General features: G+C 56.2%; 1 protein-coding gene across 2 annotated transcripts in view; it reads left to right on the top strand.

Annotated features, from left to right (window-relative positions):
* TINAGL1 (tubulointerstitial nephritis antigen like 1) overlaps nt 1-10,819 on the top strand; it is a 35,601-nt gene extending 24,782 nt beyond the window's left edge. The window contains exons 2-13 of one of the 2 annotated variants that reach the window (XM_006054594.3): nt 153-323; nt 1,108-1,431; nt 2,348-2,411; nt 6,486-6,578; nt 6,790-6,904; nt 8,026-8,149; nt 8,233-8,383; nt 8,516-8,705; nt 8,816-8,861; nt 9,131-9,254; nt 10,161-10,206; nt 10,315-10,819. In XM_006054594.3, the coding sequence (XP_006054656.2) occupies nt 1,116-1,431; nt 2,348-2,411; nt 6,486-6,578; nt 6,790-6,904; nt 8,026-8,149; nt 8,233-8,383; nt 8,516-8,705; nt 8,816-8,861; nt 9,131-9,254; nt 10,161-10,206; nt 10,315-10,455 (1,410 nt within the window). In that variant the 5' untranslated portion in view covers nt 153-323; nt 1,108-1,115 and the 3' untranslated portion in view covers nt 10,456-10,819. Of the gene's footprint in view, nt 1-152; nt 324-438; nt 579-1,107; nt 1,432-2,347; nt 2,412-6,485; nt 6,579-6,789; nt 6,905-8,025; nt 8,150-8,232; nt 8,384-8,515; nt 8,706-8,815; nt 8,862-9,130; nt 9,255-10,160; nt 10,207-10,314 lie in introns of those variants that run through there. The other variant, XM_006054593.3, reaches the window with a different exon arrangement.
* Nucleotides 10,820-14,065: the final 3,246 nt, after the last annotated feature.

Below are 14,065 nucleotides of genomic sequence, written 5' to 3'. Positions count from 1 at the left end.
CCAAGACGGCTTGGGGCAGCTCCAAGGCTTGGGAGGAGGGGGGCGGTGCCCAGTGAAGAGGGGCGCGCAAGACTGTATTTATTACTGAGGGGTCGCAGGGGGGCTTAGTCATTTTTGCCGCCCACACTCTCCGCATCATTTGTCTTACTTAGGTCCCAAACTCGGAACTCCGCCGCCTCCTAATCTTCCTTTGTCGCAAGCCCCTCGGCCCCACCGCGAAGCCCACCGGGCAGTCCTTCCCAGGGTCAGCAGACCACTAAACGTTTCTGCCTCGGTTGGAGCTGGTGCCCTAAGGGAACGGCTTCCACCCGAGACCCGGCAAGGTGAGTCGCGTGCTCACGATCCCTTTCCCCAAGTCCCGGCTTCGGGGGTTAAGGCGGGGCGATTCCAGGTGCGAACCCGCTGGGGCCCCTCCCTTCCTCCGCCGGCCGGGGCGGCGCGCCCCGCGGGGCGGTACAAAAAGCGATCCCGCCCAGCCCAGCTTTCATCACTTGACTTTGAGTGTCCCGCGGCGGTCGCGGGGAGCGGGGAGGCGGAGGCGAGAGAGGCAGCGGGGCTCAGCCCACACCCCTCACCAGGTAGGGCCTCTCCCCTGCTCGGAGGGGGAGAGAGAGTTGTAGACAGAAGGAGCAGAGAGGAGGAGGGGCAGGCGGAGGGGCCGAGACAGGTGGCAGAGAGGGAAAGTAGAGGGGGGCAGAGGGGCACAGCGCGAGGGACACATGAGGGCACAAAGTCAGGGGCCCCCATCAAGGACCGAGGCTGGGCAGGGATCCAGGATTGAAGGAGACCTGGGGTTCGAGGCCTGGGTGTGGCCTTGGGGGGGCACCAAGAATGCCACCGTCCCCACCTCCCATTCTCTGAGGTCCCCTGGCAGGTCAGAGAGGGGCTCCACTTCTTGCCCAAGCTCCCTCCCCGTCCTGTAAACCAGGGCACATAGACTGTGGCTCCTCGCCCCTGTCCTGCCAGGGGACTCAGAAGTCAGGGTCCCTGTTGGATCCCCGCAGACTTGCAGCCCCAGGAAGCAGGGGCGAGCGGTTCCCGGGGGTGCCAGGGAATCTCTGCTGCCCGCCACTTCTGACCCCTGACCTCTGCCCTCCCTGGGCCCAGGAGGCACCATGTGGCGCCGTCCACTGGGGCTGCTGCTGCTGCTGTTGCTGCTGCTGGCCGGCGAGTTGGGCGTGGGCGCCAGGCGGGGTCGTAGGCGCCGGGAGCTAGCACCCGCTCTGCACCAGCGTGGCATCCGGGACGCGGGGGGCCGGTACTGCCAGGAGCAGGACCTCTGCTGCCGCGGCCGCGCGGATGACTGCGCCCTGCCCTACCTGGGTGTGACCTGTTACTGTGACCTCTTCTGCAACCGCACCGTCTCCGACTGCTGCCCTGACTTCTGGGACTTCTGCCTTGGCGTGCCACCCCCCTTCCCCCCCATCCAAGGTGGGCACCAGACGGCCAGGGGTGGGTCACGTTGTCAAGCCCAAAACTCAGCAAGGCTCAGGAGCAAGGCTGATGCACTGACGTTTCCAGGGGCGGCTTTGGGGTAGCATCTGGAAAGAGACCCGGCCCCTCTCTCTTTACTTCTGCGAAGCACTCACTCTGATCTAACTTGAATCTCTTCCTGTAAGATTGAAAAAGCGCCTCGGTCAGTGGGATTTTCATTTGCCCCAGGAGAAGGGCAGCCACCTGCCATTTCTCCCAGTCCTTCCTGTCTCCGTATTCTGGACTGAGAAGGTGCTGGCCCCACCTGCTGACTCACTCTCAGATGATAAAGCACACGAGCTTTGGTCAGCGTCATTTTAGCAGTTCCTCTGCTTTTGCTCAGGATTCCTTATCCCTGAGATGGCTGGTCACACCTGGGAGGTGGGTCAAGTCTGTTCCTACCTTCAGCCCTTACCACCATCCACCCATCCCAATCCAAGAGGAGAATCACTTGACTTCCTTCCTACAATTCCACAGGGCTGCAGGTGTGCCTGGGTTGTCATCCCAAAGTGCCGTGTTATCTCAAGGCAGTCATGTACCTTCTTTGGGCTTTGGCTTTCCCATATTCATCCCACTCCCCATCTCCAAACCCCAGCTCATTTAACTGGCATAGGATCTAAGGAATGTTGTGGCTGGCATCCAAGTGAAGCAAGAGGGATTTGGGTTAGAGTCAGTAAAGAACTTCCAAGTAGTGGGAAGTTGATATGTGATTCTCAGGAGATGTCTTACGTTATAGCTTGGCTTTGCTTTCAGTGAGGGCTGGTGTGTGTGTGTCTGGGAGGATTCAGGACACCAGACCTCTGAGGATCTGGCCATCTCAGCCCATCGTCCCTGGTCTTGGTTCCACTTCTCTTCCTGTCTTCCCTCCCACTAGGATGTATGCACAAGGATCGCATCTATCCAGTCTTGGGAACATACTGGGACAACTGTAACCGTTGGTGAGTATTTGGGACTTGGAGGGGGCTTGCCTGGTGGGCTTTGTGGCAACAGACTTGTTTCGCATCCTATCCCTGTCACTCATTTGCTGGTGGCAAGGCCTCAGTTTCCTCATCTGTAACATGGGAATTTTTACCCGGACCACATCAGCTTCTACACCAGCATTCCAACAGCAGTCCCCAGGAGTAGTCAACCCTGGATGCCCGGCTTCAGGTGCAGCTCCTCCTGCCTGGGGCCGGGCTACTTCCCCTCCCAGCCTTTCTCGCTGTCACTGGAGAGTCCAAGATGGGGGCGCCAGGAAGGAAACCTCTGACTGCAGCATCCGCTGACCCGGACCGGATGAGGGTCAGGGATGGCTGAACTGGCAGCCAGCCAGAGTGTAGCAGGGCCTTCCCTGGAATGTGGCCCCTCCTCCCTCCCCCACCCCTCCCCACACTTCCCAGCAAGAGGATGAAGGGGTTGGGGTATGTACCCTAATCGAATGCCTGAGATGCGAGGGGAGAAGCCTTGAGTGCTTTAATGAAAATAAGGGGGACCCTAAGACTTAGAGCAGGAGGCCCTGCACCCACTCCACCCCCTGCTCTGGGACTGAGAGGGCCTCTGGGAGGAGGGAATGCGTGATGTATAAGTGATTTCCATTGCCTCACTGGTGTGAGGGGTGCCTGGGTCACAGTGAGAGTAAGGATTTCAGCATGTCTCAGGGTGAGAGTGTACGTGCACTCACGTGTGCACACTTTGACGGTATGTGACCTGTGTGTGTGTTCAAAAGATGGAGCACGCCTGCATGATTCTGCTGGTACTGATAGGATGGACATGAAGGGGTTAACACACTCTGTCCCTTCTCGGCCTGGCCACCCGGGGCCCCTCTGGAATGCTGGTACCTGCTGCCACCAGCCCTGCCTAGACCTGCTTGGACAGCCCTGGGGGCAAAAAGGGAGGCGGCAGGAGAGGACTGACCAAGCCACTTCCCTCCCAGTCCAGCTCTGGCTGTGTTCCCTGCACTTGACACCTGAGGGAGGGTGTGGGGCAGTATCTGGGGGCCTCCCAGACTCTGGGAGCCCTCCAGGGATGTTTTGAGAGCCAGAGGGGGAGGGGGAGGACAAGAGCCTTCCTGAACATGCCCACAGCTCCTGGGGCTGGAGAGCCGAGCCATACTGGGTCTTGTCCCCTTGAGGCTCCTTAAAAGGCAACATTGGAGGCGGGAGCCTCGGGCAGGCTCAGAAGGACAAAGTTCAGCATCTTGTCATAGCAGAGTTATGAGCTTGGAAAACCATTGTAGAATTCACAGGATTCAGCTGTTCAGTTGACACCTATTAGAGACCTACTATGTGCCCAGCGTGGTGCTGGTTCAAGGAGATGCAGCCAGTATGCGGCACACAGTCCTTGTCCCTGCACGGGAGCCTAGGTGACACAAATCATAAACCTGTCATTACAACCTGTTCCAGGTGTGATGGGGGGACAGAGGCCAACAGGGGATCCTAGTTCTGAGTGGGGTGGGGGTGAGGGAAGGTCACTCAGGAAGGGACGTTTATGCAGATACCAGGGAGATGAGAGCATGAGTGGCCCAGGCCCAGGAGGAGGGAACAAGGGGGGTGATGGCTGGTGGAAAGGCCAGGAGGTGGGACCAAGCTCATTGCAGCTGGAGCTGTGAAATGGGGAGAGACGCCTGGGGAGGTGCAGGCCACATCCCCTGGGTCTCATAAACTGTGCCTAGGATGTTGCATTTTGTTCTAAGTGTCGTGGGAAGCCACTTAGGGAGCACACACTGATGTGTGTTGCTCAAAGATCTCATTGGCTTTAAGAGCGAGATGTGTGTACTGGGGGAAGGGAATTATAAAGTGTTAGAGAGCCTGGTAAGGAAGCCACTGCTGTGGTCCAGGGACCAGAGTAGGGTGATGGTGGTGGAGGGTTAAGAGGCAAGTGGATTCCGAGTCTTTCATGATGCTGGGTCTGCTAATAGGGGAGGCATGTGGCAGAAAGTAATCTTCAACATGATGTGGGTGGTGGGGACAGGGGTGAGTAACGGTGGAGACATCATGGACCACACGGAGTTCTGGCTTGAACAGCACAGTAGATAAGGTGTTGTTGTCTGAGTTGAGGATGTTGTTAGGGGGAGGAACAGGTTTGGGGGAGATAATTTAGCCATTTTGAGACGCCATTCACATACCCAGAGGAGATGTCCGGAGGCCAGTTGGATCTGAGTCTGAAACTCAAGGGGGCGGGGAGTCGGGGTTCCTGCACTGAGAACAAGAATAGAAGATGACAATTTCTGAGCACATAACATGGGCCAGGCCTTGGGCTTTGCAAGCTTGCCTTTTAATCCCTGGAAGTTGGCACTATTATTATCCTCATTTTACAGATGACATTGAGGGAGAGTTTTAAAAAACTTACCTAAGGTCACACGGGCTTCCCTGGTGACTCAGTGGTAAAGAATCTGCCTGCCAATGCAGGAGATGCAGGTTCGATCCCTGGGTCAGGAAGATCCCCTACAGAAGGAAATGGCAACCCACTCCAGTATTCTTACCTGGAAATCCCATGAACAGAGGAGCCTGATGGACTACAGTCTGCTGCTGCGTAGCTGCTTCAGTCATCTCTGACTCTGTGCGACCCTATAGACTGTAGCCCACCAGGTTCCTCTGTCCATGGGATTCTCCAGACAAGGGTCCTGGAGCAGGTTGCCATGTCCTCCCCCAGGGGATCTTCCCAACCCAGGGATTGAACCCAGGTCTCCCACATTGCAGGGGGATATTTTTTTTTACCACTGAGCCATCAGGGAAGCTCCGGGCTAGTGTATGGGATCACAAAAGAGTCAGATACGATGCAGCAACTAAACAGATAACAGAAAGGTCACTAGTCAGCTAAAATCGAACCCTCGATTCAATTCGGAATCCGTGGTCTTAATCATTTCACTATATTGCCCCGTTCATTCATTCATTCATTCAACAAATATTTATTAGGTCCCTACTACGTGTTAGATTTTGTTTGGGGGCACTGATGATATCAAACAATACCTGCCCTTGAAGATATTCGATCCTATGAGGAAATAGGTATAAACAGTATAAATAACTGAAGCTATAATACATCAGATGTGATGACAGGCTGAGGAGAAAATAAAGCAGGAAAGCAGGGTGGGAAGGGTGGTGGATGCTGAGACAGGGTGTTCAGGGCAAGCCACCCTGACAAGGTGACATTTGAATAAGGACTTGGGAGAAGTGAGAGGGGGCCATGAGGATGCTTCCTCCCAGGAAGAAGAGCTCAAAGGCCCAGAGGCAGGAGCATGACTTGTGTCAACCATCAGGGGACCAGCCTGGCTGGGGCCTTAGGAACCAGGTCTTGGAGGAGGGGGCCAGAGAGAAGATAGATCGTGTGGGGGCCTTGTTGGCATGGAAGGACTTTGGCTCTTATCCTGTCATGTGAAGCCAATGGCGAGTTTTGGGCAGGGTAATAGCATGATATGATTTGGGTTTAACAGGATCACTGTGTTAAAAATATACCGAAGGGGTGGGGCCCAGGGCCTGAACAGCGGAGAACAGTTAGGAGGCTGCAGCCTAATCCAGGTGAAAGGTGATTGGACTATTGTGGCTGCAGGAGAGAATGAGACGCGGTTTGGATTCTGGATGTGTTTTTAAGGTAAAGTCAACAGATCTGCCAATGAATCAGGTCAGCACGTGAGAGAAAGAGTCAAGGGTGCCTCCCAGGCTTTTGGCCTGCGCTCCAGGAAGGATGGAGTGGCTGTTTTCGAGGACTGTGGCAGGTGCAGTCCTGGGAGTAGGGGAGAGCAGTTCAGTTTGAGATGTGAGGAGTGTAACCTGTTAGACACCCCGGAGGTGAGGCTGTGTAGCAGTTGAGATCCTGGAATCTGGAGTTCAGAGAGAGATCTGAGAAGCAGATGTAAACTTGAGAATCATGAACTTGAAACTGACGTTTAAAGCCACCAGGCTGCATGGGATCACCTGGGGGGTCCTTTCGCAGCTGCTGATGTGGAATTTCAGGTCCACATGTTGACCTCCAAGGCCTCCTCCCTTCCAAGGATACCCAGCCTTACCTCACTTCTTCCTTCCCTCCCGTTTTTCCAGTACCTGCCATGAGAAAGAGCGGTGGGAGTGTGACCAGGAACCATGCCTAGTGGACGAAGGCATGATCAAGGCCATCAACCAAGGCGACTATGGGTGAGAGGCCCGCAGCATGACCCCAGTGGGCACACGTGCACGCACATACAGATGCACTTTCTGCCCGAGAGGCGCGTCCTGCCAGGGGCACCCACACTCAGATCTTATTCATGGGTACACTCAGCCAGTAGGCGTCTCTCCCACTCACATGCACATTCTTCCAGGGCCCCCAGCTTTGGCAGGCCTGTGACCTCCACCCCCTTTCTTTCAGCTGGCGGGCTGGGAACCACAGTGCCTTCTGGGGCATGACCCTGGATGAAGGCATTCGCTACCGCCTAGGCACTGTCCGCCCATCTTCCTCCGTCACCAATATGAATGAGATTCACGTAAGTCCACCCCTGCCTACAATCCTGCCATCTCCCTTTGGCCTATGACCCCAGGGACCCTGGCATCTTGTGCCCTATTTCTCCAAGGGCCCAGGCCCACTGATAGGCTGTGTGTTGTGGCCAAGTGACTCGCCTTCTCTGGGCCTTAAGTTTCTGCCTATAACTTGATAAACTGCGCTATAAGAACTGGTGCTCAGATTCAGAGTTTTGTGGTCCCGGCATCTCACCCTCCCTGGCTTCTTGAGTCTCCGCAGCTTGGGAAAAAATGTCATTGGTCCCAGTATGGCGGGGTCAGGGCCCCAAAGGGCCAGGAGGTCACCTTGGTATTTTGGGAAGGAAGGGACAGGCACTCCCCCAGTTTTGGCCAGAGAGCAGCAATTCTCGGAAACAAATGCCATCTCAGCAGAACTTCAAGGGAGTTGGGGGTTTCTCCCTTCCCACCAGTGGGACCCTCTAGAGGGAGAAATAGGAACCAGACCCAGGACAGTTCCAAGGGTGAGGAAGGGGCGCTTCAGCAGGACAGGGCTGGGCCACATGCCGAAGGCTCTGTCTGTCAATGGTGGGCAAGGAGGGGCTGGTGTCTGGCTGGAGTGGCCGGCCCTGCAGAGGGAGTTCAGCTCAAGGCTGGGGTGACCAGACCCTGCCCCTGCCCTTACTCCCTGGGGCCTCTGGCTATTTTCTGCCTCCTGCTGTTTGCTTTGGCAGCCTGCCCAGTCACGGGACCTTACTGCTTCTTCCCTCCCCTGCCCTTTGGGGCCTGAATCCCAAGGTTCTGGTGGAAAGAAGGATGTAAGTGGATCAGAAGGTGCAGAGCAGGAAAGAAGCTGGAATGGAAAGTGGCCCAGTCACTTACCTGTTCCTGGCTTCAACTGCCTCACCTGTAAACAGGACTAGACACTCCCCAGCTGACGCTAGGGAGGCACTAAATGGTGCCTGCCTCTCCCTCTGGGTCAAGGTGGAGGTTGCTGGAATCTCTCAAATCAAATCTCTCAAATCTTGGAGGGCTCAAGATCAAATTGCCGAAGGTTCTGGACTCTTGGGAGACCTCCCATGCCTAGGGTCCTGGAGGGTCAGGCTGGGGCAGAGGCAGGAGACAGACAAGAGTGGCCTTTGCCTTGCAGACAGTGCTGGGTCCAGGGGAGGTGCTGCCCAGAACCTTCGAGGCCTCTGAGAAGTGGCCCAACCTGATCCACGACCCTCTAGACCAGGGCAACTGTGCAGGCTCCTGGGCCTTCTCCACGGCAGGTAGGTTCAAGGGCAGGGACTGGCCAGGTGGGAAAGGGGGGCCCAGGCCTGACCCCCTGACAGCCCTCTACCTCCCTTTGCAGCTGTGGCATCCGATCGAGTCTCAATCCATTCTCTGGGGCACATGTCACCTGTCCTGTCGCCCCAGAACCTGCTGTCCTGTGATACGCACAACCAGCAGGGTTGCCGTGGTGGGCGACTGGATGGTGCCTGGTGGTTCCTGCGCCGTCGAGGGTGAGCAGCAGGGGGCACGGACAGGGAAGAGGGCATAAGCAGGGGTCTCAGGAAGCAAAAGCCTGCAGGAAGGGCCTGGGCCAGGCTGCCCCATGCTCACTCTGTCCCTGCTCCCTCCTGCTGCCCCTGCAGGGTTGTGTCTGACCACTGCTACCCGTTCTCCGGCCATGGGCAGGACGAGGCTGTCCCCGCACCCCCCTGCATGATGCACAGTCGGGCCATGGGTCGGGGCAAACGCCAGGCCACTGCGCGCTGCCCCAATAGCTATGTCCATGCCAATGACATCTACCAGGTCACTCCTGCCTACCGCCTCGGCTCCAATGTAAGTCGCACTTGAGTGAGGGGCAAAGGCAGGAGAGAGCTGGAAGCCTGAACAAAGGCTGGAGCCTCATGCCTGATGCATCCTCTCCTCCCCACCCTCTCACCCTCCAGGAGAAGGAGATCATGAAGGAGCTGATGGAGAATGGCCCTGTCCAAGGTAAATGCCCCACATCCTGCCCTGTGATACCAGAAGCTTGTGCCTGCTTGAGACTGGGCACCGCGGCATAGGTGGTCCCTACAGCCCTGAGCAGCGAGTCCACTGGGGCCAGGAGTGGGGGACTATGTCCCCTCCTCAGGGGTGGCACCTGGAGGGGGCACTTAGAGCCTTGGTACCAGAGGCTCTGGGACCTAGGCATGTATCTCCAGGCTTGGGCATCAGTGCCTGTGCTGATGGGCTGAGCTACCTCCCCTGACCTCTGCCCACAGCCCTCATGGAGGTGCATGAGGACTTCTTCCTATATCAGAGCGGTATCTACAGCCACACACCAGTGAGCCTCGGGAGGCCAGAGCGATACCGCCGGCATGGAACCCATTCGGTTAAGATCACAGGGTAAGGGGCTTGGTGGGGAGGGGGGCTGGGGGCAGCTGGGGGCTCTAAACCTCCCTTGAATCCTTGCCACCTCTCTGCAAAGCTCCATTTCAAAGAGGAGGAAACTGAGACTCAGAAAGAGGAGGTACTTGCCTCAGGGCACACCAAGAGTTAGGGGCCTTTCAAAGTGTTCTAGAACAGTTCCTTACACAACAGGAGAAATCACTCCAAATCAAATACAGACAAGGATTCAAGGGTTGCTCCAGCTCTCCACAGCTCAGCACCTGTCCCAGCTTTGCCTGACTCACTGACTCATACCTCCAGCCCTCAGTTCCCCCACTGATGTAACAAGAGATGCTAGAGTCATTGATTTCAATAGTTCAACCCATAGGATGTACTTTGTACCCACTTCCACCCCCCCAACCAGCCAGGTAAGGATGGAGAGCAGGCAGATGTGTGCCCTTCTCCCCGCTGTGGGTCTCTGGAAGGTGTAGGCGTTTCTGCTCCCCCTTGCAGACATCCCTTTGTGCCTCATGGGGGACTTGGAGATGTGGGGACTGGGGGAGGTGCAGAGAGGGACAGCGGTGTGCCGTCCTAAGTCGCTTCAGTCTTTTCCGACTCTTTGTGACGCTATGGACGGTCGCCCACTAGGTTCCTCTGTCCCTGAGATTCCCCAGGCAAGACTACTGGAGTGGGTAGCCATCCCCTTCTCCTGGGGGTCTTCCCCACCCAGGGATTCTTTACCACTCGCGCCACCTGGGAAGCCTGGTGGGGCTTGGGCAAAGAGGGACAGAGAACTGCCCAAGTCCTGAGGGGGCACCAAGTCACCAAAGGCAACAGGGGCCTGGCTAGGGAAGGACGCAGAGGGGCGGGAGCCCCTGAAAGTAGGTGAATCAGCGCCCTTGTGGCTCTGGCTCTGCCCGGCAGGTGGGGCGAGGAGACGCTGCCTGACGGGAAGACCATCAAGTACTGGGTGAGTCCTGGCACTGCGCGCCCTGCGGCTGCTATCACCTTCCCCTGGCCCTCCTGCCCTTCTCCCCCACCGCGATTCCCCTCCTCACAGCCCCCTCTGCGTTCCCAGACGGCAGCCAACTCGTGGGGCCCGGCCTGGGGCGAGAGGGGCCACTTTCGCATCGTGCGCGGCGCCAACGAGTGCGACATCGAGAGCTTCGTGCTGGGCGTCTGGGGCCGCGTGGGAATGGAGGACATGGGACACCACTGAAGCCGCGGGCACCACACCGGGAAGAGCCCCCCTCGTGGGGCGGCAGCCCCCAGCCCCGCCCGCCCGTCCGCCCGACGGGACTCCAGGCGCCAGAGGTCTAATCCCTGCGCGGTTCCGCTGACGCAGCGCCGGGCCTGGGAGCCGCGGGCTGGCCGGAGCCCCCAGACCTCCCAGCGGGGCGGGCAGGGGCTGGCCGGGGAGGACGGAGACCCCCACGCAAGATCAATGAAGCCAGGACAGCGGCCCCCTCCAACCCCCCGCCCCAGTCTCCAGCCCATGACCTCACCCCACCCTTGTACTTTTATTCAATGATATTTATTTTTCTTTTCACTGTTTTAAAATAAAAGATACAAAGTATTGACAACTATGGTATCTTGAAACTTCTGGGCATGGAAATCCAGGCCAGAGTTGGAGTGGCATATGGGGGGACAGCAGAAAGGACTGCCTGAGGCTTCGCTGGTTGGCAGGGGTGGGGGTCAGGGGACCAGCAATCTTAGCCCCCATTCAGCCTGAATTGTCAGTGACCTTGGACACTGATCCACTGGGGGTGGGACATGGATGGCGTGGCCTTTGGCCCCCATAGAGATGTGGGCCCGTGGGAATCACCTCTCAGACGCTGAGTCAGCGCTGCCTGGGGTGGGGGGCAGTCCAACCCACCAATCAGCAGAGCTGGCGCCAGTGCCCAGCAGGCAAGGGGGGCATAGCCCCATAGAAGCTGGAGCCTCTGTCTCTGCAGATCAGCTTCTCCAAGCCACCCAGGCGAAGGGACAGCCCCCCGCACCCCTACCCCTAGGCCAGGTTGGGCCTACCTCTGTAAGCCCTCTCTCTAGCCCATGTCCCCAGGCTCTCAGTGCCAGCGGAATTAAGTCCAGGCCTCACTCGCATTCAAGGCCATCAGGACCCACCCCACCAGCTTCCTCACCAGCTTCTTCACCCAGTGCCCAGGTGGCTCCAGAGTCCGCCCTGCTCCCTAATGTCCAGCACACATGCAGACCACTGGGCATTTGCACATGCTGTTTTCTCTCAGTGCAGATGCCCTTCCATTCCACCTTCCCCTGTCGCACTGCTGTTCCCAGCCCAGCTCCAAGGTTTCTTCACTCAGACAGTACTAGGGGAGAGTAATGGATGTCCCAGCTGCTGTGCAAGGGAGCCATGGTTCCCCAAACCACCCCAACCCCCTTAGCATAGCTTAGACACCCCCTCCCTGAACTCAACTGCATCCTGCCCTTTCACTGGTATTTCACTATCTTCCTTATGCTGGAAGTTCCTTGAGAAACAGAGACTGGGTCTGGTTCACTAATGAGTCCTGGTACCCATACCTGTACCCTGGATAAAGTGGCGTTGCAGTTTGTGGGATGGTTGAATAACACGACCCATTCTTTCCTTTCCATTCCCTTCCCAAGCCCCTAGGCACAGAAGTCAGTATGGAACCCTGCCTTTCCAGAAGCTCAGGGAGGCTGTGCCTGGGGATGGTCCTCCCCTGGCAGCCGTCTTCCTTGCCCCTCAGCTAGTCACTGGAGGAGGCAGTAGGGAGGTGTATCCCCTGGAGGGCAGCCCCTCAGGGCCAGCCACGTCCCCCAGGCCGCCTGGGCATCACCTGAAAGGAATGTGGGGCGACCGATAAGCGGCTGCCTTTGTTTCATTTCCTGTTTGCTAGGACATCCCGAGCCCGGCTCCCCTGGCCGGCCTGCTTGTCCCCAAGGAGCCAAGGACAGCCAGAACCCTGGGGACAACGACGGGAAGGGAGTCCTGAGCAGGGCTGCCCGATTACTACCCCCTCTGCGGCCGCCAGACACGCCTCACAACTCCCACCCCACTGGAAAAACCCCGGTCCAGGGGCGCGGCTGGAATTTTTCTACAAGGACCTTTGGCGGAAGCGGTGGGGCTGGGAAAGGGAGGGGAGCAGGGGCGTGGCTGAGTCTCCAGGCTCTAGCTCTGTCTGCCGGGCTGGGAGGCCTGACTCTGTGCGCCCAAGTAGGGTCAGCCCAGCCCTTCCCTAGCTTCATGGACCAAGGAGCCCAGGCCTGAGAGCCTCCCCCCCAACACCCCCCAAGAGTGCAAATGGGGCTGGGCAGGGCTTAGTGGGTCTCTTAGTAACCTCCACCAGCTACCTCTAGTTCTCTGATATTGGCAATGGACTTGTAGGTGTTGTGTTTTAAATCTTCTCCACTGGCAGCTCTCAGGACTCAGACACTGGATTTGTATTTATTTTATATTTGTATTTATTTTTTTAATCTGGGTGCACCACAATGCATGTGGGATCTTAATTCCCTGACCAGGGATAGCACCTGCAGCGCCTACATTGGAGGTGTGGAGCCTTAACCACCGGACCACCCGGGAAGTCCATGGACATGTGGTTGTAAAGAAAGAGACAAACCAAGGACTTAACCAGATTACTGCCCTTGAGTCTGTCCATAAAGAAATCCTGGCAGCCCAGCACCCTGCTCTGTGTTCTGAGGCTAGTCCCTTACCCTCTCTGGGCCACGGGCATGAGTCCCTAGACAAACCTGGGTTTGAACCCCTGCTCTGCTTGTTCTGCACTGGCTGTGTAATCTTGACCTTTCACAGGCTCTGTTTTTCTATCTTTTGTTGTTGTTCAGTCACTTAGTCGTGTCCGACTCTTTGTGACCCCGTGGACTGCAGCACGCCAGGCTTCCCTGTCTTTCACTATCTCCCGGTGTTTGCTCAAACTCATGTCCACTGAGTCGATGATGCCATCCAACCAACTCATCCTCTGTTGCCCCTTTCTCCTCCTGCCTTTAGTCTTTCCGGTATCAGGGTCTTTCCAATGAGTTGGCTCTTCACATCAGGTGGCCAAAGTGTTGGAGCTTGAGCATCAGTCCTCCCAAGGAATATTCAGGGTTGATTTCCTTTAGGATTGATTGGTTTGATCTCCTTGCTGTCCAAGAGACTCTCAAGAGTCTTCTCCAGCACCACAGTTCGAAAGCATCAATTCTTCAGTGCTCAGCCTTCTTTATGGTCCAACTCTCATAACCATACATGACTATTGGAAAATCCATAGCTTTGACTATATGGAACTTTGTTGGCAGAGTGATGTCTCTGCTTTTTAATGTGCTGTCTTGGTTTCTATCTTTAATGGGGATAATAGTACTCACTTCCTGGAGTTGTTGGGAGGATTAAAAGAGACAAAACATGCTAAACATTTAACAGCATACTTGGAAAGTATTAAATGGTAACAGCTCTAATCTTTTAAAGGGGGTTGGACTTGATAATGTAAAAGCTTTTTGTAATGAGCTAAACATTTTTTAGTGCTTAACCATAGCCTCTGACAGCATGTTGTTCTGAGTGTTTTGCATGTATTATCTCATTTAAAAGACAGGAAAGCCTGACAGGCTACAGTCCATGGGGTTGCAAAGAGTCGGATACAACTTAGCAACTGAACAATAATGATGACAACATCTCATTTAATACTAAAAATAAACTTCTACTTCCTTTTTTTGCAGATAGTTGAGGAAGGATTAAACTCAGGCTGTCTAAATTCTCATACTAATCAGCTTTGTACTAAAAGTGGTTGTTTGGTAGTGTTAATCCCATTTCCCTAAGTCCTTTCCCTGCATGACAAACTCTTAGTCATCCTTCAAAACCCAGC

Source organism: Bubalus bubalis, chromosome 2 (genome assembly GCF_019923935.1).
Source record: "Bubalus bubalis isolate 160015118507 breed Murrah chromosome 2, NDDB_SH_1, whole genome shotgun sequence".
NCBI classification, from domain to species: Eukaryota; Metazoa; Chordata; class Mammalia; order Artiodactyla; family Bovidae; genus Bubalus; species Bubalus bubalis.
Note: the sequence above shows the minus strand (reverse complement) of the source record. Positions and strands in the feature narration are given on the sequence as shown.